Source organism: Engraulis encrasicolus, unplaced genomic scaffold, assembly GCF_034702125.1.
Source record: "Engraulis encrasicolus isolate BLACKSEA-1 unplaced genomic scaffold, IST_EnEncr_1.0 scaffold_49_np1212, whole genome shotgun sequence".
Classification (NCBI taxonomy): Eukaryota; Metazoa; Chordata; class Actinopteri; order Clupeiformes; family Engraulidae; genus Engraulis; species Engraulis encrasicolus.
Genome location: NW_026945808.1, coordinates 118,528 through 146,518, shown reverse-complemented (window position 1 = coordinate 146,518; position 27,991 = coordinate 118,528). Strand labels below are relative to the sequence as shown.

The 27,991-nt window shown below is 41.3% G+C and overlaps 1 protein-coding gene across 1 annotated transcript; it reads right to left on the bottom strand.

Moving 5' to 3' along the window:
- Nucleotides 1–27,991, bottom strand: LOC134444284 (uncharacterized). The gene is made up of 8 exons (XM_063193636.1): nucleotides 27,413–27,991; nucleotides 20,005–20,100; nucleotides 19,756–19,878; nucleotides 19,416–19,560; nucleotides 19,151–19,204; nucleotides 15,347–15,400; nucleotides 11,433–12,982; nucleotides 1–189 (listed from the first exon to the last, which is right to left on the bottom strand). Exons 1-8 carry the CDS (start codon nucleotides 27,989–27,991, stop codon nucleotides 1–3), a joined length of 2,790 nt encoding a protein of 929 aa, XP_063049706.1.

Sequence of the window (27,991 nt, the reverse complement as noted above, 5' to 3'; positions counted from 1 at the left end):
CTACTTGTCGTCCAGGTACACAAACAGGAAAGGCAGATCCCGTAACACTGAGTCCATGAGTCCGTAGTAGTATTGCGTTTCGTCGGCGGTTATCTGACGCAAGGCAAACTGTGCCTCAGTTTGAGCGAACCAGGCTGAAGGAGATGATTCCCAGAACTCAGGGAGCTTGAGAGACACAGCGTTGGCGGTCTATCGATCTGGATACGTCCAGTAAGCAAACGTCGGGGGTCACCAGTGTGGAAGTTGCCTTAAGGCGAAGAAACGAGCCGTACAACTTCTCACATTAAGACTCTGTGAGTCGCGTTTATTAAGTTATTGTAACTGACTGAAAACATGGCGCCGCGCATGACAGAAAAGCCGGCAACATTAAACGTCATCGGAACTCTTAAAGGGACCGCGACTATAAAGTGAACAGAACAGTGGAGATGACGAACAGCATAACATATAACCAAATACACAAATGATTAAGTGAATTATGTCAGTTGAGAAAGCACTACAACACATTACTTTTTCACAACGACATTAGTTTAATCATTTAAAGCATTGACAATTTTGNAAGCATGAATTTACTTAATTTTAAGAGCCTGCGACAGCTAAATTTACACGTCACGTCATCTACCCATGTCTATGTCGTTTCTATGTAAGAAGCGTAATTTCAAATTCTTTGTACGACCTATCATGGGTAAGCGGTTAGTGCATTAGACTTGTAGCCCAAAGGTTGCCGGTGCGACTCCCGACCTGCCAGGTTGGTGGGGAGACTACTAACCTGCTCTCTCCCCCATACTCCTCCATGACTGAGGTACCCTGAGCATGGTACAGTCCCGCCGCACTACTCCCTTGGGGGCCATTGAGGGCTGCCCCTTGCGTGGGTGATGCATGAATGCAATTTTGCAGTGTGCAGTGTTCACTTGTGTGCTGTGTCACAATGACAATGGGAGTTGGAGTTTCCCAATGGGGCTTTCACTTCACATTTAAAGAAATTGACAGTAAAACCGACTTGACTTGAAAAGATGTAGAGAGAAGTGTAGAGGTGAGAGTGGAATTTAAACCACCTCCCTACCCATTAGGTCACGGCCGACCTTGATTTTTATGAATAATAACACATTATAATGTCATGTATAACTGTAAAATTAATAATTAATAATAAGTATCAATAACAATCATTCAGTTAAAGCCAGACAACACACCCAAAGGTTAAATAATTATTGTGAACATCAGCAGAAGAAGAACAAATATTTGCAAAGCTACAGAGATATCACATGTATTTTCTACACTGTAAAATCCATCTATGATTAGGACAATTATGTCCCTCTTGTTTCTCTCGGGTGTGAGTACAGTCCTGACCTGAATTCTTCCACCACATTACCATTTCACTTCACTCTTACTTATTATGGAAGGGGTCACCCCCACACTCTTAACAGTCGATTCAGTCCCCCTAACGAAATGACTCTCAGTCATAGAGAATATTAATCTCATAGAAAACTCAAAGCTCTCAAAGAAAATTATACCTATCATATTTGGAGTCTTCGTCTGACAGTATTCAGTGTGAACCTTAATGAAAAGTGAAGATAAACTGTGTTTTTTATTTTTTTTAATTATTATTATTATTTTTTTACAAAGCGGATTCCAAAAAAGTTGGGACACTTTGTATTTTGTGAATAAAATCAAAATTGTGGCATTTTCAAAACATTCAATATGTTAATAAGGTAGAACATCATATACAGACAACATATCAGTTGTTAAAGTCAAACAGAATTATTGTTTTGAGGTAATTATGTGGTCATTTAAATTTTCACCCTTGCAACAAATCCCAAAAAAGTTGGGACAGGGCCAATAAAATGCTTTTTATATTGGATAAGACTAAACACAACGCAAGGGATGAGACTGAACAGTTAAATACTTTGACTGATGGCATAATTGTATTAAAAAATTAAATCTTTTGATGTGCGAGACATGATTTCAGCAGCTCAACTGATAGGTGTGTTCTTCAACTTGTTTACCTTTTTGTTATGCTTAATATGTGGCATATCCTGACTGCAGGAAAACAATTTTGTGACCTGTTTACTCTTATGATGGAACCACACTGTTGGAACATAGAAGAGATTGACATTTGCCACCGTTATGGGGCAATATCTAAAGGCGGTGCTCCAAAATATAATGCCTTGGTAGCTATGCATGCTGTTTAAAGTCTGTATTTATCATTCAACATTCATTTTAATGCTCTACATGACCATAACCAAGGCACCTCTGCCCCCATTTACCATCATATATGCTCTCTTTAAGACTGAAAACTAAATCAAGCTGAAGTATTCACTTTCTATATAACCTGGAGGGTGCATGACTCCTAGATTTTAAAAAAGGATGAAATATTTTCCATTCTGTAATCAGAGGACAGTTTCACATGTCTCCTAGGTCCATCTAGAATGAGCTTTCCGCATGCAACACTGTTTAATGTCTGCATAATGTGCATTAATCAAGTGTTGTGTTTATGGTCATTTTTTCGAGAGCTGTCATTGTTGGAGTGTCATAGTTTGCTTATTGACGATGAGTATGTCATGATCTCATAACTCCTGCAATGATTACACAGAACTCTATATTACCGAAATAGTCCAACTACTACAACATGTGTTGGCCCTGTCCCAACTTTTTTGAGATTTGTTGCATGGGTCAAATTTGAAATGATAACATAATTACCTCAAAACAATAATTCTGCTTGACTTTAACAACTGATATGTTGTCGGTACATAATGCTCTACCTTATTAACATGTTGGGTGTTTTGAAAATGCCAGCATTTTTATTTTATTCACAACATACAAAGTGTCCCAACTTTTTTGGAATCCGCTTTGTATTATTATTATTATTGCTATTGTTGTTAATGTTGTTATTGAACATCAGATAGAACACACTGCCTTGTTCACTTCAATGACAAAGATGTTTTTTTAGATGCTGAAAGAGTGAACATGCTTCCTTGTGCAGGTGCTTGTCAGGTGGGGGCTGGTGTTGACGGCACTGGGCCTGCAGCTCATTTCCATATGAGGAAACCTGAATCTGATCATGATGCATTGTCTTCTCAAACTCTCAGAGGAACATTCTGTTATTGTCATGCAGGAATGTATTCATTACTGTGTGGTTTCTGAGACTAATCCCATCATAGCATAAAGGGAATCAAAGAGTGCCATTCATATTTCATGTCAGCTTGATGATTGACTTGCATGCCAGAAGGACTGGCAGTGAGCCTAGTTTTTGGCTTTGACTTTTAAAAACTTCCTTCTTCCTGCTTGTTAGCACTTGGAAGTTTCATCATCTTTTTCATGTTATGAAACAGTTCAAGAAAGTTTAACAGATGCCAACTAGCAGAGTTCGACATAGAACATTAGTAGGTGCACCTTCCTCCCAAAGCCCCCTACAGCAGTGGTTCCCAACCTATGGGCCGGGGCCTACTGGTGGGCCCTGAAGGTATTCCAAGTGGGCCTTGAAATCAATATCCAAAATTAATAATCATATTTTGGAGTGTTGCTGTTGATTTATTTGAGTTTTATTCTTAATTGGGTCAGAGGTGGGCCCCGAACATTTTTGACAATTTTGAGTGGGCCCCAAGTTGAAAAAGGTTGGGAACCCCTGCCCTACAGTATCTGTAGCACTGAGCTGGTATTGCGGTGTGCCTCCGATGCCCGAACTGGAGCATTGACTAGTACGTCACGAGTTGGAGGCACAAGTGGCAAATTAGGGTCTTTGTCAAAGACATGAATACTATAAGAGGACAGGGGTTTTTTATTTGTATTATATGGCCTTTAATTTTTAATAAGCGCTGCCCCAATAAAAGACTATTCATATGGAATTAAATGTTTGCTTTTTATTGAAAGTTTACTTTGTCTTACCAAATACGACCTACTGGTGCAATGATAACTAGGCCTATCATACAAGCAGTACAGTTCCTCAGTACACAACGTAAATTAAAAACAGAATCCAACCCCCACCCCGCCACCCGCTCCACCAATCCGGATGCATGACCTCCTGTGCGAGAGCATGAGAAAGAGAACAAACATTATAGACATCACGTGTTCTTCACTCATTGATGCAGCGCATTAAATGTACGGTCGTTTTTCCTGGACATTGTTTACGTGTGTGACTTTTGTCAATGTCTTGTATGTTATTTAAACTGCACATTGGAGAGTGGTCAAACACAATTTCAAACTTCTGTGCTAACCCTGTAACCCTGTTACATAGATTTGTGACAATAAAGTACACTTGACTTGACTTGATTTGACTTGAGTAAACAACATCAGTGGGAATAGAGTGCATTAAATCTCACAGGGATACCCAATATCCTCTCAGCTTCTCTTAATTGGCCGACTGGTTGCAGCCTTTTCTGTGTGATAAATGTCTCCACATGCTGTTATAGGTATGTCAATATATGCAGCGGAAGCAGATGCAGTCTATGGCCTGTCTCTCTATGTCTTTTTTGGTGGGAACACTATTACTTGTCTTATTCCTTTATTACTTGTTACACTCTGCCTTGGTCCTGTATCTTGTGTTATGTAATACCAGTCCTGTATGTGTGTCTATATCTCTGCATGGGACAGAGTGAACCAGAATTTCAATTTCCTTGTATGACGTGCATATTGTGTCGAAGGGTGGGGTACGCTCCTTGGGGCCTATGTCGTGGGCCTACTGTATGTCATTTATAACCTTGAAAGGGCTCTCTCTAGTGGTAAATTTACTGAACTGCAGTTTTTAAGAGTGCCTCATGTAAACATACAATGCAGTGTTTATCCACTGCACACATAGCCATTACAGTGTCCAGATGTGGTATAGTTGGATAGAAATAAAGACACACACATACACGCACTGACGCATACAAGGCAAGGCAAGGCAAGTTTATTTGTATAGCGCATTTCATACACAGGTACAACTCAATGTGCTTCACAAAACTAACAAATGCAAAAAGGAAGGAAACAGGGAAGAAAGAAGGAAATAAATTAGAGTCAAAGAACATTTAAAACATTAAGATAAAACGTAAGGTAAAAATAATAATAATAAAATAAAAAATAAACATAAACATGAAAATCAAATAAATAAGAATGATATATAATTTAAGTTAGGGGAAAGCATCTGAGAACAGCTTTGTCTTGAGTCTAGATTTAAAGCTATCAATAGTGGGTGCATTTTTTACGTCATCTGGAAGCTGGTTCCAAAGCTTTGAAGCATAGAAGCTAAAGGCTGCCTCTCCACACCTTGTTTTGACTTTTGGAATCACCAGCAAATTCTTCTCCGTTGACCTTAGTGACCTGGTTGGTGCATACAGCTGAAACATATGCAGTAGATATGAGGGTCCCATTCAATGATTTAAACACAAGTAGCATACACAGTGGTGTAGTCTACTTTTTATGGTGGGTATACTGTATATTTGAGCATTTTTTGAAGTGGGTATACTGTATATTTGTGCTATTCAAAACAATGGATCAATCAATTTTAAGTGGGTATACTGAAATCCCTGAAATGTATACTCCGTATACCCGCGTTGTACATAGAGTGTGTGTGTGTGTGTGTGTGTCTGTGTCTCTGTGAGAGAGAGAGAGAGAGAGAGAGAGAGAGAGAGAGGGGAAGAGAGAGACAGAGAGAGAGAGAGAGAGAGAGAGAGAGAGAGAGAGAGAGAGAGAGAGAGAGAGAGAGAGAGAGAGAGAGAGAGAGAGAGAGTGTGTGTGTGTGTGTGTGTGTGTGATGTCTCCCCACATGCATGCCTGCTGTTGTCAGTTGCTAAGTGCAGCATAATGGGTGAGTAATGCTGTGGGCCAGGGGTTCCCAACCCTGTCCAACTTGGTCAGCTGTGTGTGTGTGTGTGTGTGTGTGTGTGTGTGTGTGTGTGTGTGTGTGTGTGTGTGTGTGTGTGTGTGTGTGTGTGTGTGTGTGTGTGTGTGTGTGACAGGTGAGTAATACTGTGGGCCAGGGGTTCCCAACCCTCTCCAACTTGGGACCCACTTCGCCAGGCCACGCCCTCCTAGTGACGCAACATCTTCGGCATAGCTTCTAGTCAAGCCAGGAGCTTGTTAGATTTCCTGTCAAACTTCAAAATTTCGGTGATGTTGCGTTGACGAGGTGACATGTCACATGGTGTCAAACTATCGCGGGATGAATGCGACTGCAGTCAGATCTTGCAACCTCTGCAGTTGCTTATCCCCTTCAACGCTCGTCTGCGGACTGCCTCTGAGGTCACGCGCCCATGAACTGGTTGGTCAACAACTCACTCACGTGTGTATATGGGTCTTGTCTCACACCTCTACACAAGTTTGCGCAGGTCCCCACTTCAGCTCCTCCTCACTGCCTGTCCCCCCACTCCTCACACGTGGTGTGTTAGTAGAGCAAACCGGTGCGAGCTCATCGTCTCGTTCATATTTGTGGCCGACTGTAAATAACACCCACATCGTGACAACAAGTTCTCGCTCACGTGCTTCGTCAATGTTGATCGACAGCAACGAAGTCGTATTCACCTATTGTTTCTGAGCTCCAGAGAAATCAGAAACTCCACCCACTTTGTTGGGAGGCAATGCACTTTGAGCCCCTGGGTAGAGGCGTGCTCAAGGCAGTGATATGCTTAAGCAGATACTTTATAGGAAATGTTTGGTTAAATCTTCGGCACAGCCTTTTCTGGCCTCAACCAGAAGCAAATGTGACAGATGCATTGGGCCCAGGTGAGAGGAGGCCCAGAATTGAGGTGAGGGCCCATTAAGATGACTGTCCAGGGCCCAGCCAAAGCTGCCAGTGGCCCTGACTCTACACACAACTTAAAATAGGCTACCTGAACATAAGAGAAAATGACGTGAATTTACAAGAAGTCTGATTAATTGATTGATTGATTGATTGATTGATTGATTACATTTATTGCCATTTCAGCAGCTATGGCTATATCATGGCCAATACAGATAGAAAAAAAAACATTTACAAGAAGTATGTCCAATATATTTGGTACATATTAAACTTCATCAGAGTAATACATAATATCCTCCTCTCATCCCAGCAGTCTCCCCTTCCAGGACTTAAGGATACTTGGGAAAGGGAACTTGGTCTTCCATTAGACGAAACTTCATCAGAGTTTTTATTTAAAGTCATCCCCATGATAACATTAAGACAGCATTGCAAGAGAGGATGCAGAATAAGCATCTAGTTCAAGGTTTTTTGTAACGGGGCGGGGGGCATTTTCATCTTTATTATTAGGATAGTACAGTGAAGAGGGGGACAGGAAACGAGTGGGAGAGAGAGCTGGGAGAGGCTCGGGAGGTGACCTTGGGACTTGAACATTAAGAAAGGATACAGCTGGGTGGAGGTGATGCTTACTGCTTAGTTGCCATTTGGGGGGCATTAGACTGTTTTATTTTTATTTCAATACTAAGGTGGTGTTGGCAGGCTTATGACGAGGTCCAGAGGGCATTGGGAGGCTTATGATGAAGTCCAGGGTGTTTATTCAAAAAAGTCCTTGTATCTGTTCGAACCAGTCTGGGCATTCTCCTCTGACCTCTTCCATGTCCTCTGCTGCTCACTGTATATATTCTCTGTAAACCCTAGAGGTGGTTGTGTGAATATTCCTAAATGCACTGAGCTGATTGGCTGATCAGAAATTCTCTGTAAACCCTAGAGGTGGTTGTGTGAATATTCCATTAGATCAGTATTTTCTAAAATATTCAGTCATTTAAATAACTGTTTTCCCCATTCTGATGCTTTGATGCGGTTTGAACTGCATCAGATTGTCTCGATCATGTCTGCATGCCTAAATGCACTGAGCTGATGGCTGATCAGAAATTCATATCAAGAAACAGTTGGAAAGGTGAACCTATTAAAGTGACTGGTGAGTGTACATCCCAATATCACTATGCTTTCCCCCTCACTTACCCCTGAAGTGTGCTCGCCTTGCATACCTGTGATGTTTACATGTGCATACCTGTGATGTTTACCTGTGATAGTTTTATTATGTTTTTTGTTATTACATTACACTTGATTGACACTTTTTTTTAACCAAAGTGACTTACCGATATTACAGGCTATTGGTACAGTCCCTGCAATGTGGGGTTTGGTGCCTTGCTGAAGGACACTTCAGCCATGGATGGAGGTGTAGGGAGAGGTAAGAGCAGGAAGTTTATCCGTGTATACCTCTGGTCGATCAGCACTGCATGTTGCAGTTCAGTGAAATGCAGCAGTGCTCAGATGAATGAGATGTGAAGTACTTGATCAGGTGTTATTTCAGGAACAAAGCCAAGGTCATCCTCCTGTTCTATTTTGTTTTTGTACGGTGTGGCAATGCAGCTCTTGGAGCAGACTGATGTTTTACCACCATCAGAGTTAAGACGTAGGCCCATGTCATCGATAACTTTAAAAGGGCTCCCTCTAGTGGTAAAGTTACCAAACTGTCTTTTTAAAGAGTGCCTCATGTAGACATACAATGAGTGTCTGTTTAACCACTGCAGACATAGCCACACACACACACACACACACAAACACACACACACACACACACACACACACACACAGACACACACACACACACACACAGACACACACACACACACACACACACACACACACACACACACACACACACACACACACACACACACACACACACACACACACACACACACACACACACACACAAGCAAAATTGCTTTTGGTTTAGTAGAGATTGTGTGTGCAGCAGTGTTCACATGAAGTGTGAAGTCCATGATCAGGTGATATTTGAGGAACAAAGCAACATTCATCCTCCTGCTCCTTGTTGCTAATGTAGCCTACGGTGTATGACAATGCCAACCTAACAGTAGCTCTCATAGCAGACCGGTGTTTTACCACCATCAGAGTGGCCTACGACATTTATTACTTTAAAAGGGTCCCCTCTAGTGGTAAATTGTACACATAAAAATTAGTGCCAATTTAACCACTGCAGACATAGACACACAAACACACACACACACACACACACACACACACACACACACACACACACACACACACACACACACACACGCGCGTGCGCGCGCATGCAGACACACAAACACACACACATCTATCTATCACATCTATCTAGCCTTGGTTTAGTATAGATGTTCTGTGTGTCTGTGTGTGTGCGTACGTGCGTGCGTGCGTAAGTGCGTACGTGCATGTGTGCTAAACAATATTCTCAACAGCATAATCTACTGCATCTCTTAACTACTATTATTGTTAATGTTTTATATACCTTAGTGGGACACTGCCTCACAGACCAAGACTATGGTTTTGGTTATGGAAGGTGTTACACAGAGAAAAATAGCGTGGCACGACCCATAAGGGGGGCCTTGGCTTGAATGTATCGGTATACAGGTATATAGTGTCGTGGTAAAGTTTGGGAACCACTCTGACATCCATACAGCTGAATGAATAGGCCCCTACTGTATGGTCAAATGCAGAATTCAATTCAGTTTTTTCGCTTAAAGGCCAACTTCCGATAAAACTCAGTTTTACTCACTCCTTTCGAAGATCGGACGGTCACCCCAAGTTAAACTCACTTGCAAGGCTCTCATAGCGGTGCGTCAACTCTCCTGGCTGTGTTTCCCGGTGTTTCCCAATTTACATCAATAATGCAGAGAAACGAGCGAATCACGAAAGCCTTTCTGTGTTTCGTCACGTCGAAAGAAGGCGTTGCCCACAAAGGTTTATATCGACCCATTTATCTAAAAACATGTCGAGTAATTTTTTTCTGCTTGTTTTCAAAACAAGCAACGTCTGGTGGCCCGAAACATAGCTTAGCTTAGCTATCAGCTGGTTGCTACTCTCAGGTACACACACAGCACAAAGCCTCATACATAAAGCCTGCTCACTCCGGTTGCTCCGTGCCTGCAGCTCGCCTAGGGGTCGCTGTCGAAAGAGCACAGCCCTGAATGGAGCCTGCACGCCTCCGTTGGCGCCCCTATAGTGCAGTACCACCCAGGGAAGTGGCGACTCTGTTTCCCATTACATTCTCTCCAAGAACTGGAGGACTGAGCCAATCAGAGACACGTTTCTTTGAGAGCAGGAGGAGTGAGCCAATCAGAGACGCATTTCCACGAGAAACACGGAACACTCTCTCGTTTCTCCACAAGCCACCTTGCCAGCTTGCAAAAACGTCTTGAAACAAAGCAACCAGAACGTTTTTTAAAACAGGACCAACGCGTAACACATTCAATAACAATTGGGAACACGGCAATATTAATTAAATGACGTTGAGAGGCCATCTTTAAGGTGACTCTTGCCCCCCAAAAAAAAATTACTCCATCATATTGCATTGTTTGAACAGGCTACTGTGAATTGAATATATCTATCTCTGAATATGAAAAAAAAACTTTTCATCACATTCTGCCACAATAGGGCAATACGTAGGCTAACTTGAAAGTTTGAATAGTTGACGACACACCATTTCTGTCCAGTAACTCAGAGACACAGCAGTGTTAACCATGCATACACAATCGGAGGTAGGATGTAATATAATAGACGCAATCAGGGCTCTAGTACCTGAGTCCAGACTCGGACTTGAGACTGGATTGAAGTCAGTTTTTCTATGGAGTTGCCTTGGACTCGCTAGTAGTTGCACTCAGACTTGTCTTGGACTTGGACACTGGACTTGCCAACTTTGGCTTTACATATAAATTGGACCAATTGGAATTGGTCCTGTCTTGGACTTGTCTAGAAGTTGACTAGTCCCGTCCTTGGACTTGACTATATCCCTGGATGCAGTCATCAAAACAGTTTGAAGAGAGGATAAACACCAAGCAGAGTTTGACCCAAAGCAATTAAATAAAAAGTAACTTTTAATTTGACACAAATCACATGATTACATTAATTCAGCAAATCATAATAGGGAAGACCACAGATTAATCCTCATGCCTGGAGTTCTCTGTGTCTACATGTGTATCCAAAGTTAGACATTAGACACCAGTATAAGATCGCTGTCTCTTCTATATCTAATATCCTCAACAGTGAACACACCCCTCAGCAGTTAAATGATATTACACTTTACACATCACTTTATCAATAGTGATGGAATCATGTGATAACAATCAGCTAGTTATCATAATACACACTATGATACTAAAAAGTGATGAAAACTTAAATTATAGATATACCCGTAAACATAACAAAACCAACAAAAACATTGCAAATAATTGTTGTAAATCTGGAAAAGTAATAGAAGAAAATACATTTTGTCATAATAAGGAACAGTATGACACAGTAACTATTAGTCAAATATTAAAATTGGCACTGGTGAAGGTGGTATTTCATAACTGGCTTGGGAAAGAATATGTCACATACTTCACACATTCAAAATAGGTTATAATTTAAAATATCTCAGAAAGTCATTGACTACTGCCTTGGCTTTTGGTGTCCTCATTTTGAGTTTTGATGCCTCTGTCCCAAGTGCAATGTTTTCTGCCACCTTCTGCATTAGAACTGCATTATCTCTGACTTCCTGTAACTCTCTAATGCGTTGCTGACATCCAGTCTTGGCCTCCGTTTTCTCTGTCTCTATCAGCATGTCAATATAATCTGGAGTAGACAAAGGATCTGGCCGAAGTGCAATCTCTTTCAGACGTGTGAGAGATAATGTTACATCGGTCATCATTTCTAAAACCTTTCCCTGCACTTGGTGATATTCCTCTTCCATCTTTGCCACAATAGTCTCTGTATCCATCTTCTCTCCCATTGCTTTCTCGTATTTACTCTTCAGCTCCTGATATGTCCTCTTCACTTTCACACGTTTAATCTCCCATCTGTAGGACATGCTGAAATGAACACTCCATACACATCTTCCAGGACACACTGTGCAGTTTCCATTTCTCATTGCAGCACACTTGTGTTTGTCAGCATCATCTGATCTACTGCAGGGGTAGTGGCAGGTGTAGTTACATACAAAGCAGTTGGTGATGAAATGTCCACGTGGAATACCGATCTTCTCAGATTTCTCCACCTCTACCTCATACTCAAAGTCCTTGTTTGCTTCAATGTGGGTCTTGTGTCTATCCAGAATAGCTTGGGTGGTCCTTATTTCCTCCATGGTTGACAACCCCTTTCTGATGAGTGGCTGCACTCCCTCAACAATATCCTCCAGCTGTTTGCGCTCCTGGAGAACTTGCTTGGTCAGGGTCAGACTCTGGGTTTCCATTTTGCCTAGCTGAGTGAAAAATGTCTTCATGCTGGCCATCCCCATTTTCCAGAACATTTGTTCAAACTCCCCACCATCATCACTGCCCCATGTGTTGTTGGCAAAAAAAACAGAGTTATTAAACTTGAAATGGACAGGTATCCCATCTCTGTTTGTGGCATATGGAATGTTGGCCTCTTTGATGGCTTCCAGCACTGGAGGACTTTTGCCATCAGCAAAGGTGATCAGAGTGATGATGTTGTTTGCAATGTCCTTCCCAAACACGGAGAGAATGGCCTCAAAGATGTACCTCTGTGTGTGCGTCAGACGAGATAACGCAGACTGCACTACAAAACACACTGCATCAATTGAATCAATGCCATTTTTATTTGTGAAGAACTTTCTGATTTTTTCTGTGATCTCCATGTCTTGTTCGATTCCTCTGGTGTCCCCAAAGCCTGGTGTGTCAATGATTGTGAGTGAATATGGAACTTGGAATTCATCAGTAGGGTGAATCTGATAGGCTGTCACGTCTGAGGTCTGACTGTGTGCTTGTGATTTGATGGTCTCTTCATCTATCAGTTTAAATCTCCAGTTGTCCTCCCAGTCAACTCCCAGTATGTAGTTGATCATGCCATTGATGAGGGTTGTTTTGCCAGATCCAGTGGCACCAACAAGCATGATGGTTTTGTTTGATCGATTACTGCATGATGCTTCTCCAAATTCCTTCCTGTTCAAATGACCTGCTGATGGTTTCATATTCAGTAGATACACTGGTGGGGTACCTGGCAGAGGAGTGAACCTGTTTCTGTCCAGAACAGTGTGTTTCCTTTCATATCTGGAACCTGTTGACATGGAAGAATAAATACATTAATTAATGAATGAACATATGACCTATTTTGGTTTTGTTCAAGGGGTGATGGTAATAATTCTGTAAATTTAGCACACTAACTCCTGACCACTCAATAGACATTGACATTTATTTAAAATTATAATTTCCTATTCCTACAATCACATATTAGACAAATACAATTGCTCCATCAATGTCATTGTGTTGTAGTATTTGCTCATTACATGTCACGTGCGTAGTCACTTTTGTAAACTTCGATGTATGGTGGTAGCAAAGGTGTAGGTTTGGCTCGAAAAGTGGTGGGGACATTTCAATCGCATGTGGTCCGGATATGGTGTTTTTACATTATATCTGTGAAAGAATGGTAGGGACAAGCTAGATTTATCTAGAAAGTGGTATGGACACGTCCCCACCGCCCCCCCCTAAAATTACGCCCATGGGCGGTAGTAGTGAACATAGTAATAATTATGTAAATCGGCACTGGGTATAACTGTACAGCGCACACCAGTAATTAGTGCACCCCTTTTGAAAAGTAACATTTTGAACAATATTTTCTAAACAATCAATAAAGTCCAACCACTGTGAAGCCAGCCACAGTAAAGTAAGTCTACTGTAAGTAAAGTATATCTACTGTATATAACTTAAATGACAGAAAGTGTCTATTGTGGTGGATATGTAAGGGATAACGGCCGGCGAGGTGACCGGTTACATGACGTTAATGGCCAGGCGGCAGCTCAGAACTCTGGCGACGTGCGTAGCACAGAGACTGAGTTGCTTCCGCCAAGCCATTAACTTTGTGTAACCGGTCGACCTCGAAGGCCGTTATCCTGCGTATCTGCCGTTACGGTATGGGCACTTTTTTAATCTCTTACTGTCTGTAAAGTTGTAGGAACCACTGCAACTGCACCAGAATCTTGTGAACAAGATAGACGTGTCGCTATGCGGGCGTCTAACTTAGACGCGTCTAGAATCTTCGTTTGGTATGCCGACATTGTTTTTACTTAATTTTCCATAGACAATGTGCATGGTTTCCTTAGATACCGTTGGCATTCCAAACGAAGGTTCCATGCGCATCTAACTAAAGCTGGGTTTACACTGTGCGACTTTTGCCACGATTTTGCCATGATTTGACACTCATGCGACTTTTTGGCAGTCGGGCCGATTTCTTGCTCAATCGCAGGTCTATCGTGAGTCTCGCATCGTGCAGTGTACATGGGGTAATGACAAGCGATTTCGCCTCACGATTGCGCAATCGCAGGGTCGCAAGAAAATCAAAACTGTTTGAAATCCTGGTCGTGGCTCGAGCGTAGATCGCACAGTTAAAGCAGTGCTAAGACCCGATTTGACACTTCACATGCACAAATTAATAGAGCCGTGCGATTTGCTGTTGAGCGCGACCTCATCTCCACCTCAGGTGCGCATGTTCCCTCCTCTGCAGACCGGGGAAACATGCCTGTTGCGTCGCGCAGTGGAAGCATTTGGCTCGCATCCGACTGTCGGCTCGTATAGTTTGAGGACGTGAGTCGTGAGACGTGAACTTTTAAATAGTGAAATTCCATCGTGCAGTGTGAGCAGGAGTTTAATACCCACGAGCGAAAATATCGCACAGTGTATGCCCGGCTTTAGTCGTACGCTTGATGCCTGACCGGTCCTAAGGGATTAATGGCCACCCCATCAGCTAATCAGAAAAGATAATTCCATTGTGTAGGCAGATAATTAAGGGTAAGTTAGTATAGGCCTAAGTGTCAAATGCCAAAGATTCAACTTGAGACATTCAATTGCCAGTATAAAGTATTCAGTCACTGTCTACTTAAAGAAATAAATAAAAAGAGAAAAATGTGTTTTACCCACATATTGGTGCATATTTATGTGTATGTCGGTGTGAGTGTCAAATATCAAACTTACATTGCAACAGGTTTGGTGATAGTGGGTGATTGAGTGTACAGGCAAGTAAATGCCGGCACTTGATACATTATTTTTAATATATTAAGTATGATACAGCAGCTATAATAAGGTGTAGTGAATGTTTCAGGGGTATGTGAGGAAAATCAGTATTGTGTGGTTAACTAAGCCAGCGAACTGGAAGAGCACTCTCGTGGACTGATGTACCGGCTTTCAAGAAACTCTCCAAAACTTCCCACATGTTCTCCACATAGCCGGATGTTTCAAACCCAATATTTTTGCGGTGTTACAAATGACAAAAAAACTACCATGGGCAGAACACTATTCTATTACACTATTAATAAGGATGCGATAGAAAAAAAAAAGTGTTGCCCTTTAAAGAAGAAAAAAACATGTGTTTCCTTTATTGGTGCACATTTAAGTGTATTTCTGTGTGACTGTCAAATGCCAAACTTACTGTGCAACAAGTCTCTGGTCACTGGTTCGGCAATATGACCCTCGCCATCAGACACTGAAACATTAACATCACATTGGCCTAAATAAGAACATGAACACCACAATATGCTGCATGTTAAATGAATACTGTGGAGATCAAACAGTTACACGAGTCACCAGTCACCGATTTCAATCATACTTGCTGAGCCTGTTCAGTAGCAAGGCAGCACCCCAGAACTGCATTTGTGTGAATCTGACACCAATATTAAGGGAGAAACAGACTAGCAAAGGTTTACATTTTAGGGTAGGACACTATACATTCAGCCTTGATTATATCAGTCAGTGTAAGTCACAAAAAGATGTCTGAGGTGTTGTTTGAAAGCTCTTTTCTGGCTCTACAAATTACACAAGCGCATGGAATACAACAACCTTCAGAATATGAATTATGATACACTGAAATATTAAAATTTGAATATCAAAAGAACTTGTATTTTTAAATGGCCGGTTTCTTGTCTAAAAATAGCCTGTAAGGTTATAAACAACACCTGAAAATGGGGTGTTTAGTTCTTTATTCATTTCAGAGACAATGGGACATAAAGGTTGAAATTAGTTGTAATGAAGTAATAGAGTAGTGTCAAGGACAGGACTTGACAGGCCATCTGGCATAAGGGCATTTTCCTGGTGAGCCCTGCACCCTCATCGGTCCCAATTCCAGGTACTCAAAAACTACACAGCTTCTGCCCATTGTCAATGGACACAGTGGAAGCTAAACCATTTTTAGTATTCAGAGAAGGCAGTGTTGAAAGCATCAAAAGGTATGTTGTAGCTATATATGATGTCAACTAGTGGCTAGCATGTGTTGAGGAATGTATACCGAGCATTGGAGAGGTGAAACTGAACTTCCTGCATCCTCATGGACCATCTCCATCCTTCACATATTCCGATAGACATGCTGTCGTGTGATATTACTATGGGATTACCATATTATTAGTAGGTGATCTGTATGATGCCATATTTTTGAGTCCCATTATCTTTGAAATGAATAAAGAACCAAACACCAGCATTTTAGGTGTTGTTCATGACATTGCAGGCTAGGTTTAGACAAGGAACTGGCCATTTTCAAAATATATTTTTTTGATATTCAATTTTAAATATTTCAATTTATCATAATTCATATTCTGAGGGTTGTTATATTCCATACTGTTGTGTAATTTGTCGAGCCAGAAAAGACCTTTCAAATAACACCACAGACCAGTGTTCGAATTACGGGGGGTACCGGGGGGGTTTGACCCTCCCGATTGGGACTCGATACCCCCCAAATGGGACTAAATTACACTTTTGGGGGGTACTGGAAACATTGAGGTATTGTTAAAAATCAGATGTTAAAAATGTCTTGTTACTTGTAATTTTGAATGTGTACTATGAATAACAAAATAACATGAGTTTTTGGAACACCCCTTCAATGGACTGTACCACCAGCGGACGTTTCACATCCTCGCAGTTTGAGAGTTTCCAAAACATTCGGCAGCACCCACTGATGGGCAGGGTTGGTTCTGATGCGCGGTGTGTTACATGTGTTACAGCTGCGAGCGAGGGGAGTCAAGGTGAAGGATCCCCGTGATTTGTGAAAAAAATATACATGAAACTAATATGATTTCAACTTTAAAGAACTGAACTTACTAACACTCAACACAGGTGACCGCCAATTCCCTTTCCCCCACGAGAGAAAAAAAACGATAGCCCACATCAGAATTCCATCAAAGTCAACATGCACAAGGGGTCTCAGTGAAAGAGGTGGACTGCTCTAATAATCTACACGTAGCGTACTTGATGACAGAAAATAAAGGACGAGGCTCATCATGTATTTAAAGCATAATTGGAATATTATAATTTTACTAAGTAAGAAGGCGCAAATGGATAGTGAGACTCCACAAACCAAGAAGGATAGCTGTGTCAAGCAAGCTGTCTAGCGAGGCAAATGGATAGCAAGCAAGCTGTCTAGCGAGGCAAATGGATAGCAGCAGAAAGGTAGGAAAATGGGATTTTTACATTTTGTCCGCCGTGACAAATATAGGAGTAATTATTATTTTGACTGTGTTAGAGGCCATGTCATGTAGCATCTAGCAGTATTTTCCATGACTAGGCTAGCATCTGATAACACTTTTCAATCTCAAGTAAAGCGCACACATTGGGCTACAAGCTAGCTCTATGTGGAATTTGGGAGTTGTAATTCTGATAATTTACAGCTTGATTCTGTATGTCATTGGGTTCACTTTTCTGTTTGACACGAAGTTCTTGGTTGTGTTTCCGTGGTCACTCACTAGGCCTACATAATGTTAGTTGCTAGTTTGCTTTTGGAAAGCCACCTATAGCTGTTTTGAAGTTGGCTCGGGTTTTTTTGTTCAGCATAGTTGGTTGTGCGTCTGTGCTTGTTGTTGCCAACTGTAAATTGGATACGTTTTTGTTGCAGCAACCCGTGTGTATGAGAGAAACTTTGGCTACTAGGTGGTTGAATCAGAGCATCAGTTTTCTCCGGTGTCGTGCTCGCTCTGGATTGTTGAACCTGACGGTGTTGCCGAATAGAGTTCACTGCGCGCAGCACATAGGCAGTGTACTGCAGTGACAGATGATTTCCACTCCAAACATGCTCAAACTCTGCTTGGTGGCATTACATCTAAACCAAGCCAGTCTAAACTATTTTCTACTTAGGCCTATTTCTATGGCCACAAATCTACATGAAAACCCTGTCCAATATCCACTTTTACTCGCAGATGTTCATCCAAAACAGCTCAATCTGGAAACACCTAGGCTACTGAGACGGGTGCTTTGATGTGATCTTCCCGCAAACGTGGTCACTTGATTCATATGATGAGCTCTAGCGGGCAGTTTGCAAATAGTTGTTGTTGTTTTGCACATCACGTCACATCACGTTCTGTTGTTGTATTACATTCTGTACAGCAGGCCTATATTACCACTCCAAGAAAAAAGGTATCTGTTTTTTTTTTTTTGGGGGGGGGGGGGGGGGGTGACGTCATCATTTGGTCCGCAAAAAGTCCGACCCCCCCGAAGCCCGGTGGATAATTCGAACACTGCCACAGACATCTTTTTGTGACTTACACTGACTGATATAATCAATGCTGAATGTATAGTGTCCTACCCTCATATGTAAACCTTTCCTAGTCTGTTTCTCCCTTAATATTGGTGTCAGATTCACACAAATGCAGTTCTGGGGTTGCCTGGCTCTTGCCCGACCTGTAGTTCCGCACAGCTTTGTGAGCTCCACTACTAGGTCTGGGAGCATGTAGCAGGATTCCATTTCTACAGTCAAAAAAATAATCACAGCATTTATTGCTTCAATATCAACACATTCTTTCAAAACCATTTGCTGTTGATCTCTAAAGCGTCAATATGACCTGTGACTCCTCAATGTGAGCTGGCAGTGATATTGAAGTGATAAATGCTCTGCATTATTTTTTGAGTCCAGAAATTGAATCCTGCCACATGCTCCCAGACCGATGTGTGTGTTTGGAGTGCCACCAGGGGGCTCCAGAGCACACACACGGAGGTCTGGTAGGAACCAGGCTAGTTCTGGGGTGCCTTGCTACTGAACAGGCACAGCAAGTATGATTGAAATCGGTGTCGGTCGGGTCCCAAAGTGTCTGATTTCACGTGAAATGACCCCAGGGTACAATGCGTGTGTGGTATAACACCTGAGTTAAAGTTTCTCATGAGCACTGAGCTTATAATCATGTTAAAGTGATACTACAAATCTCAATGGTGTCTGAATGAAAGTAAAAGCTGTAAGAGGTCCTCTGTAATTACTTACTCTTTGGTGGCAGCCAGTCCTTACTATCTGCTTTTTTGACTGGGGGATCATGATCTGTAGACCAATACAGACACAGACATTCACAGTAGGCTCTGCCATTTTGGCTCTGTGGTCAACAACCTTCCACAGAAGCATGTGTTAACGACTGACATTCTATGTATCTGTGTATTACTTTAACATAGGCCTATTTAGTGAGTCATAAGAAATAGATAACATTTTGAAGGTTTTTCAACAAAGTTTACCCAACCTGCTGCAGATATCTTACCTTCTTCCTGCTTGACAATCAAATCTAATTTCTCCTCCAGCTGTCTGTTCAGTGCAGAGACAGATTTCTGCATAGGTTGAAAGAATCTGAAGGTTTTGCTGGTCCACACAGTGTTGTATGTGTCATCTGGAATGGACACAATGTTCTGCAGAGACCATTGTTGGAAGACAAACGTGTTACCATCAATTTAAATAAAATATTGAATTTATTGGGGATTTTAAGCCCATATGTTACATATTTGATTTGGCTCTTTAATATAGCACATATGAAACAAAATACACTGAACAAAATTAATTCAAATACTGAAAACTATTAAATCTATCTATGTGGTCTACAGTACCTTAAGGAAATAGATGGGATCCTGAGTCATTGCAAGCTGTTTCATCTCAGCATCTGTCCTCTTCAGCTCAGCAATCTCCTGCTCTATCTCAGCAAGCAACTTGTCACTGTCCTCTTCTGCCGTCTGGGTGGGGAACCCAACAGGAAAACACATATACATGAGACAGGCGGTTCTTCAAAGGAGGTTTTCGTTCAACTAAATGTAAGTGAAAAGCTATGTTTGTCTCTGGTCAATCTGGTCAGTCCTCACCTTGAGAGTCTCCACAGCCTTCCTCAGGTCCAGTAGCTCCTTCTCCTTCAACTGGATTATCTGATGGCATCTGTGTTGTTTCTGCGCCAACCCCTCCTTTACCAACACAAATCAAAGCAGCAAACTGTCAGATTGAACAGTAACATTTGAATTGGGCATTGTCTGTAAAATGTAACTGTTCATATCCATCTTTCATATTTCATTTCATGTTAAGATCTGATTAGTACATGAAAGAAGCACTGGCAAAGGGCCAATGTTTGTAAGGCCCTCAATAACCTATCTGCAGGATATGCGTGTGCTGGCAGGATTCTTGCATGAACGCGTTAACATGCGTATTTCATGTCATTTTTGTGGAAGTTAGATACTGAGTCCATACGCATGCGCTCCGTGCGATATCTTCAAAATCGCAGAGGGCAATCGTAAGAAAGACTGCACAGTTGCACGTGAGTGTTTCTAGTGAAAACAGCAATGGCGGCAACTTTCCAAGAGCGTCTCATTGAGCTTGTCCGACATTACCGAAATTGTGAGATCATACTTCCCCATCACACTGAAAGGAGCGTGCAAATGTAGAAGCAGTAGCAGTAGGCCTATTGTCTTCTCGTCCGTCTTTTTCTTTGTTTTCCTTACAGTCTGTGTTTCCAATTTCTATATCGTAATGCTGCTCTCTCTCTCTGCCGTTTGGGTGATGCCACCAGTATTGTGCATGTTGGTTGACTGCTTTTAAAGCATATGCAGTTGGTCGCTCGTGGTGGCGTGCGTAATTTAAGGCTCACGGCATGCTTATCGAGGGCCTTACTTTCTTTTTTTCCCTCATTCCTGCTTCTATGGAAGTTGTTAACTTCACAACTTGCAGCTCAGAAATGTCTTAGTGCTTTTTAATGCCATGAAACAGTTAAGCTGTTTGTCACATGCTTTAATAGGATACACATGAGAAAGTACAATTAAACTGGAAGAAAACAAGTGAAATGTACATTGAATTTCATAAAACCTAGGATATGAATAGTGACACAATATCACACAGGGTGAACACTGTCACATTCAAGCTGTGTTTTGATGTGCTGTTTCTAGGCAAAGCAGGACATTAAACTTGCATAGCGCATTTCATACACAGAAACAGTTCAATGTGCTTCACAAAAATAAAAGTAAAGAAATAAAGAAAACAAGAATCCTGATAAAATCTCCAAGGCCAAAACCAATGTTATGTGATTGGGCAGGTTTGACCTGTTCACGTTCCCGGCTGCAACATGGCACAAAAGAGAGAGAGAGAGAGAGAGAGAGAGAGAGAGAGAGAGAGAGAGAGAGAGAGAGAGAGAGGAGAGAGAGAGAGGAGAGAGAGAGAGAGAGAGAGAGAGAGAGAGAGAGAGAGAGAGAGAGAGAGAGAGAGAGAGAGAGAGAGAGAGAGAGAGAGAGACTCCTCCCAAACACACACTCAGTCGCAGGTGAAAGCATCAATGCCTGGAATGACTTGCTTGACTTGACTCATGCCTTTATTTAACATTCTCAGGGATTCATTGAGGGTCCAACCATCTGTACTGTAGCCCCAAAATAATTCACACTGTTCCACCAGTGGAACGCGGTAATAGTTATTGAAAAGTGAACCACTACACTACTCTGACATAGCGGTCTTTAGTAATGCACTACGACTAGGTCATTGCCATCATGGTAACTAATTTATAACTCTGTGTCTTAACGGGTTGAAACTGAGAGACAATATAACATGGTATGAGCCAGTTAAGGATATGTGTGGTCTGAACAATTACCTCAAAAAGGTCAAACACATGCATATACTGCACATACTAGCCTATACGTAGATTCACTTCATACATAACAGTATAAAATACCCATACAACACGCACATCACACATGACATTAAAATCAGTCGAACACATGAAAGGTTAGAGGATGCTGTGGAAAACATGTAGGTAGGTTTGATATTAAAACCCTTAACTGGTCAAAGGAAACCAAGGAGTCAAACTTAGGTGTGCACCTTATCAGGTTTTATGATAACAAGGAACTGACTGGGTGTTTTTCTTTCCTTTAGTTTTCCTCTGTCTTCTCTGGTGCCTTTTCCTACTTGCCCTCGTTCTATTTCCTGATGAGTAATAGCATCATGTAAGTTACAGTAGATCAAGTATCTTGAATAAATACACTACTCTCCAAAAGAGTTGTCGCCTATCCATCTGTTTGGAATAACAGCTAATAACCTGACTTTCAATTAATCACTTGGCTTCAGAAGTCACTCATATGAAAGCTACAACCCTCCCGAATGAAAATGTATGTACAAAAATAAATTTCATGCACCAAAGAAAGATTGACCCTTTATTGAACACAGACAGGGCAGATTTTGACAAGACAAAAGTTTTGTCGCCTATCGAACATAATGTGAAAATGAGCAGATAAGTCACTTCAAAACACTTCAAACATGCAGATCGGGTGTCATACTTAATCACTGATTCACTCACACCTCTCCAGAAAATCAACTTTGGCCTTAGGTGTATGTTTAGGGTTATTGTAATCATGGAAAGCAACACAATGAAAATCAATGGAGTTCAATGAGAGATGGTGACATATTTGCTATTCGTAGAGCAATACATTTTTAACTTCATGATGCAATCAATGATAAAAGCCCTCACACACCAGGAGCATGCATGCAGCTCCACATAAGAGCTGTATCCGTACCATGTTTGACTTTAGGCACCTAAATTCTTCACCTATAACACCAAAGTGAAGAAGTTTCTCCCACTGTCCTGTCTCAAAAAAGCCAGTCAAGAGTATGTCAGGCCTAATTCTGACAAAAATGAAGGCTAATGGGACTCATACTCATAAGTCAAGATCCCAAGATCAACCAACTGCAGCATCAAAACTATATGGTGTTGGAGATGAAAAATATGAAAAAAGAGAAATGGTGCATAAAGTGAAACATGGTACAGATACAGCTCTTATGAGGAGCTGCATGCATGCTGCAGGTGTTTGAGGGCTTTTATCATTGATTAAATCATGAAGTTAAACATGTATTGCTCTACGAATAGCGAATATGTCACCATCTCTCATTGAACTCCATTGATTTTCACTGTGTTGCTTTCCATGATTACAATGACCCTAAACATACACCTAAGGCCAAAGTTGATTTTCTGGAGAGGTGTGAGTGAATCAGTGATTAAGTATGACACCTGATCTGCGTGTTTGAAGTGTTTTGAAGTGACTTACCTGCTCATTTTCACATTATGTTCGATAGGCGACAAAACTTTTGTCTTGTGAAAATCTGCCCTGTCTGTGTTCAATAAAGGGTCAATCTTTCTTTGGTGCATGACCTTTATTTTTGTACATACATTTTAATTCGGGAGGATTGTAGCTTTCATATGAGTGACTTCTGAAGCCAAGTGATTAATTGAAAAGTCAGGTTATTAGCTGTTATTCCAAACAGATGGATAGGCGACAACTCTTTTGGAGAGTAGTGTACATTGGAGGATGGCCAAGCTTACTGAAAGTTACTATATAGTTTTACTATATAACTTTTACTCCAGGAGAATTTTAAATGGGTGCTTTTACTTTTACTTGAATAGGATGAAGCAATTTAGTTTGATTACAATTAGGGCTGGGACTTGATTAAAATTTGTCATAGAATTAATCCATAGGCTTAGGAATTAATGAATCGAATTAATCGCATTTTAATTGCATTTAAATATATGACTTAAGAACAGTGAGGAAAAAAATCACATGATATTTGAATAATTACAACAAATAAGCTTCATCTAAAAATATTATGTATTTTTAAAAGAAGAGAGAACTCTTCTCAATTTCAGCAGGCTGTTCACCATCAGGCGTAATACTGCCCTCCACTGGTCTAATGCTGAACTATGTAGCTATATTATACTGTAATTATTTTTTTTTAAATCGCGTAAATTAATTAATCAAATCTCGTGATTAATTAATCTAATTAACGCGTTAATGTCCCAGCCCTAATTACAATTTATCAATAGTCTAGTTTTATCTATTCTGGTGATGGTGATGCAGATGGGAGTTGTGATGGGGGCTTCACCATGGTGATTATGATGATGAGGGGTACTGATGCGGACAACAGTGAGCAGACTGGATTCTATAGCTGGAGTCTAAGGTGATGAGGGCGGGTTTATTGTGGTGATGACGTTGCATCATGCTGTGAAGATGCTTGTGATATTCTGGATTGATGGGCTAAAAGTTATTACAATGCTAGTGGAGAATCTGCAACCCCAACAGACTCACGTTGATATAAAAATAAGGTGGTAAGGTGTTACCTTTAGTGGTGACATAATCCAAACCTAGAAGGATTGACTTGATAGAAGTGTCCATATTTTATGTGAATTGTTAGCAATGAACCACTGCCTGAATCACTGTTGACTGTCCTTTGCCGTGCCGTGTCGTGTTAAGCTGGTGCTATTAAACCGGCCTGGTTTGGGTATCCATTTCAAACCGCGTTAGCCGCAGTATGGTTGGAGTTACGCTTTTCCCGTTGTCATGTAGCATTACTTTACGTAGGCTAGTTGACTTAACGAAAGGCCGACAGATAATCAACGACATCATATTTGGATACTACAATGTTCATTTCTGCCTTCGAGTTTAAGATCATAGTAATACAGTGTCAAACTTAATAGCACTCCAAGAGAGCAGATCTGTTTTGATTCACTGGTGAGGATGAGTTGACGCACAGGATTCTGGGTATAGGCAGTGAAAGACCTGCTCATCTCGGTCGTGCTGTAGGCCTACCTGACTAATCAAAATGGAAACAATGGTAGCCAAGTTGTGCTGTGTCGAGCTGTACTGGGTAGAAAATAGGTAGCCAGGCCACCTCCTCCTAGGGACGCAATACCTTCAGCATTGCTTCAAGTCAGGCCAGGAGCACATTGTTTCTGAGCTCCGGAGAAATTGGGAAAACTCCACCCACTCTGTTGGGAAGCAATCTTCGAGCAGTTCCAACGGACCTGGGTAGAGGCGTTTTCAAGGCACTGACGTGGTCTAAGCAGAGACGTTCTATTGTAACTAAGAAAATGCACAGCCTTTTTCGGCCTTGACCGTTAGCAAACCGAGGGAGGAGGGTTAACCCTCTGGCAACCTAAACGGCCGCGAACGCCCGGCTGCCTCTCTACCATAACGGCCGCGGCCGGCCGGAATATTTTCATAGCTGAACGGCCGTCATCATGCAGCTTTTCCAGCTTTCAAACACTTTAGCTCAATATTACAGACCCTCCTCGATATATTTTCAGTATAAAAACTATATGTTAATATTATTTTATTTTTCAGTATTTTAGATTTTATTACAAGATGCACCGCTTTATGCGACTTGGCAATCTGCCGTCAATTCAAATGACGGCCGTCCGAGATTGGATGGCTACAAACACAACCATTCTGTTTCTACAACCAATATACACTAAATATGAAAACTTCCAACCCTCTTCGATCTATTTTCATGGTCAACAGCACATGTTTATGACTATTTAGGCTATTTTTAGATCATGGTGTTCAACTGTGATGGGTTCTGCCATGGTCCTAAATAGCAAACACAACTGTCCAGCCGATGTCTACACGCTACATATTAAAAATGTAAACTGTCTTCGGTGTGTTTTCAGAGTCAAACCATATGTTGGTATCCAACTATCTTAGTTTCCTGAAACAACGAACAGCGACAGCTCTGCGCAACAGGCGCATCGTGTGAAGGAAGCGCAGCATGCAACAATAGGCCTTCTCATTTTGCGTGTCAGCTTTGGCAAAGCAGTCAAGGACTGTTACTACTCCGCGTTGTCCTTCATAAAAAATCTGCGTGAAGACGTTGAGTTGAATGCTAACTTTCAATAATAGCCTACCAACGTGGTGTTTGTAGCACTTCAATTCCGTATTAGGTGATGCCTGGCGCGTCTTACCTGTGCCAAATTGGGGGGGAAACTTCCTTAGAGCTCCATTCATGTCCTGTCTGCTATCACGGACACTTCTACGGTTATCCTTACACGTCTTTGGCATGGTTTAGTTCAAACATTATTAGCTAGTCCATTACAGTTATCGCATATAATCCATACCGCTTGAAAACATAACTTCTGGGTGAACGACATTTGTTGTTGTCACATGTTCATTGTTCAACTTTGACCCTGGATGGATGGATGCGGAAGGATAGATAGATAGATAGATAGATAGATAGATAGATAGATAGATAGATAGATAGATAGATAGATAGATAGATAGATAGATAGATAGATAGATAGATAGATAGATAGATAATATTGGATTTTATCACATTTTTATCATTTAATCCACATCAAAGGCACTCTATGGGAATACTGAACAATTAATTATCCATAAATGATATGCCATTTGAAAGTGTTTTCTCTACTTTAATATGAAAGTAACTTGTAATTGACACTTTTCATTTCTTTTCAAGTTATTTGACATTATTTAAAATATGACCAAAATTTCAATTTTTCCTTAGAATTCTTGTTTGAATTTTGGCCCATTCTATAAAATTTCTGGTAGCTAAAGGGTTAACCAGGCTGTTTGGGAAACGTTATTCGTTATCTTCTTGGTCAGACCAATATCTCTAGCCTAGTAAACCAGCGCCACCCGCTGGACGCCGACATTTTTCGGCTGTGAGTGGTCGTCTAGCCTCGCATCGGTCAAAATTTTGAACACTGTGCCCTGAGTCGGGCAAAACCAATCACAACACAGAGATTTGTTTTGAATCAAAGCGGGCGGGTTTTGAGGGAGTGATGATGAAGCTTGCAACGATGGGAAAGCACATCAACGAGAAAGATCGCTGATTGGTCAGAGCTATGGCCTATAGGCACAGGCACGGGTTGAAAAACAACAGCTTGTTCTCATCAACAATCTTCGGATGTATCGTTCATCGGGGCCAGACTAAATTACACATCCAGTCTCACATTTAGGCTGGTTTATCAGGCTACAATATCTCGGTGCGAAATTTCAAAGTCGATGATAATCGGGCAAAAAGAATGGCAGTGGATAAGAGCCTATAGATTTCCTATTGTTTCAATTGAAGCTTTAACTTCACACTCATCAAACTCTCAAAAACACTCCAAAATCAAATCCACAAACCGTATCTTGAATTCAATGATTTTCTTGAAAATTCTTAGTGCATCATTACCAAAAGTAAAACCAGAAAAAAGAGAATTGAATGCCACAATCTCTGACTTGTTGAAAAGAATAGGCCTAGTGGATTCTATCTTAACACATAGAAAAATGAAAAAGATGAATAAAAGTGGCTTTAGCCTAGCCTTTGGGAAACAGTGGTTGCCTACACAGACTCAACTAATATTTCACACGGTTGCCTACATTTTGTGCATCTTAAAAAAATAATGACACAAAAGATCTTATAGCATAAATTACCAACATGAAATTGAAATATATTTATACAAGCCCAACTTACCTTTTTAAGGCTCCACTCTGCTGCAGCTATGACTGTATCATGGCCTTTATGATCTTCCATCACGCAAAAATAGCAGATGCAACTTTGGTCGGTGCGACAGAATATGTCCAAAACCTTGTTATGACGAGGGCAAATCCTCTCTTGTAGCTGGGCTGTGGGATCAATCATGGTGTGAGGTCTTTTAACATGTTCATTGTGAGACTTTAAATGCATTTCACAGTATGACTTGAGGCAATCCAGACAGGACTTGACAGCTTTGAGTTTCCTCCTTGGGCAAACATCACAATCCACGTGCTCAGGTCCAGCATAACAGTGATCAGAAGCTTGGAGACGGGTGCTTTTGAACTTGTCCACCATTTCAGTAATCAGTGGGTTTCTGTGCAGCATTGGTCTAGGACAGAAATTGTGCTTGCACACAGGGCAGCTATATTTTCCTTTCAAATCCTCTTGATCCCAGCAGCCATTAATACACCTCATACAGAAATTATGTCCACAGGGTATCGCCACTGGATCTCTCAACAGGTCCAGACACACCGGACAAGTAAAGGACTTTTCCTCCTGAAAACACGCCGACGCCAT

Excerpts from the sequence above, each read along its gene's own strand:
- LOC134444284 (XM_063193636.1), bottom strand. The coding sequence starts at position 27,991 with ATGGCGTCGGCGTGTTTTCAGGAGGAAAAGTCCTTTACTTGTCCGGTG. Across the intron at positions 12,983-15,346 it reads GACCAGAGACTTGTTGCACA|GTTCCAGATATGAAAGGAAA; the intron begins GTAAGTTTGGCA and ends CCATGTCAACAG. Across the intron at positions 190-11,432 it reads ATGCAGTTCTAATGCAGAAG|ACCGCCAACGCTGTGTCTCT; the intron begins GTGGCAGAAAAC and ends CCAGATCGATAG.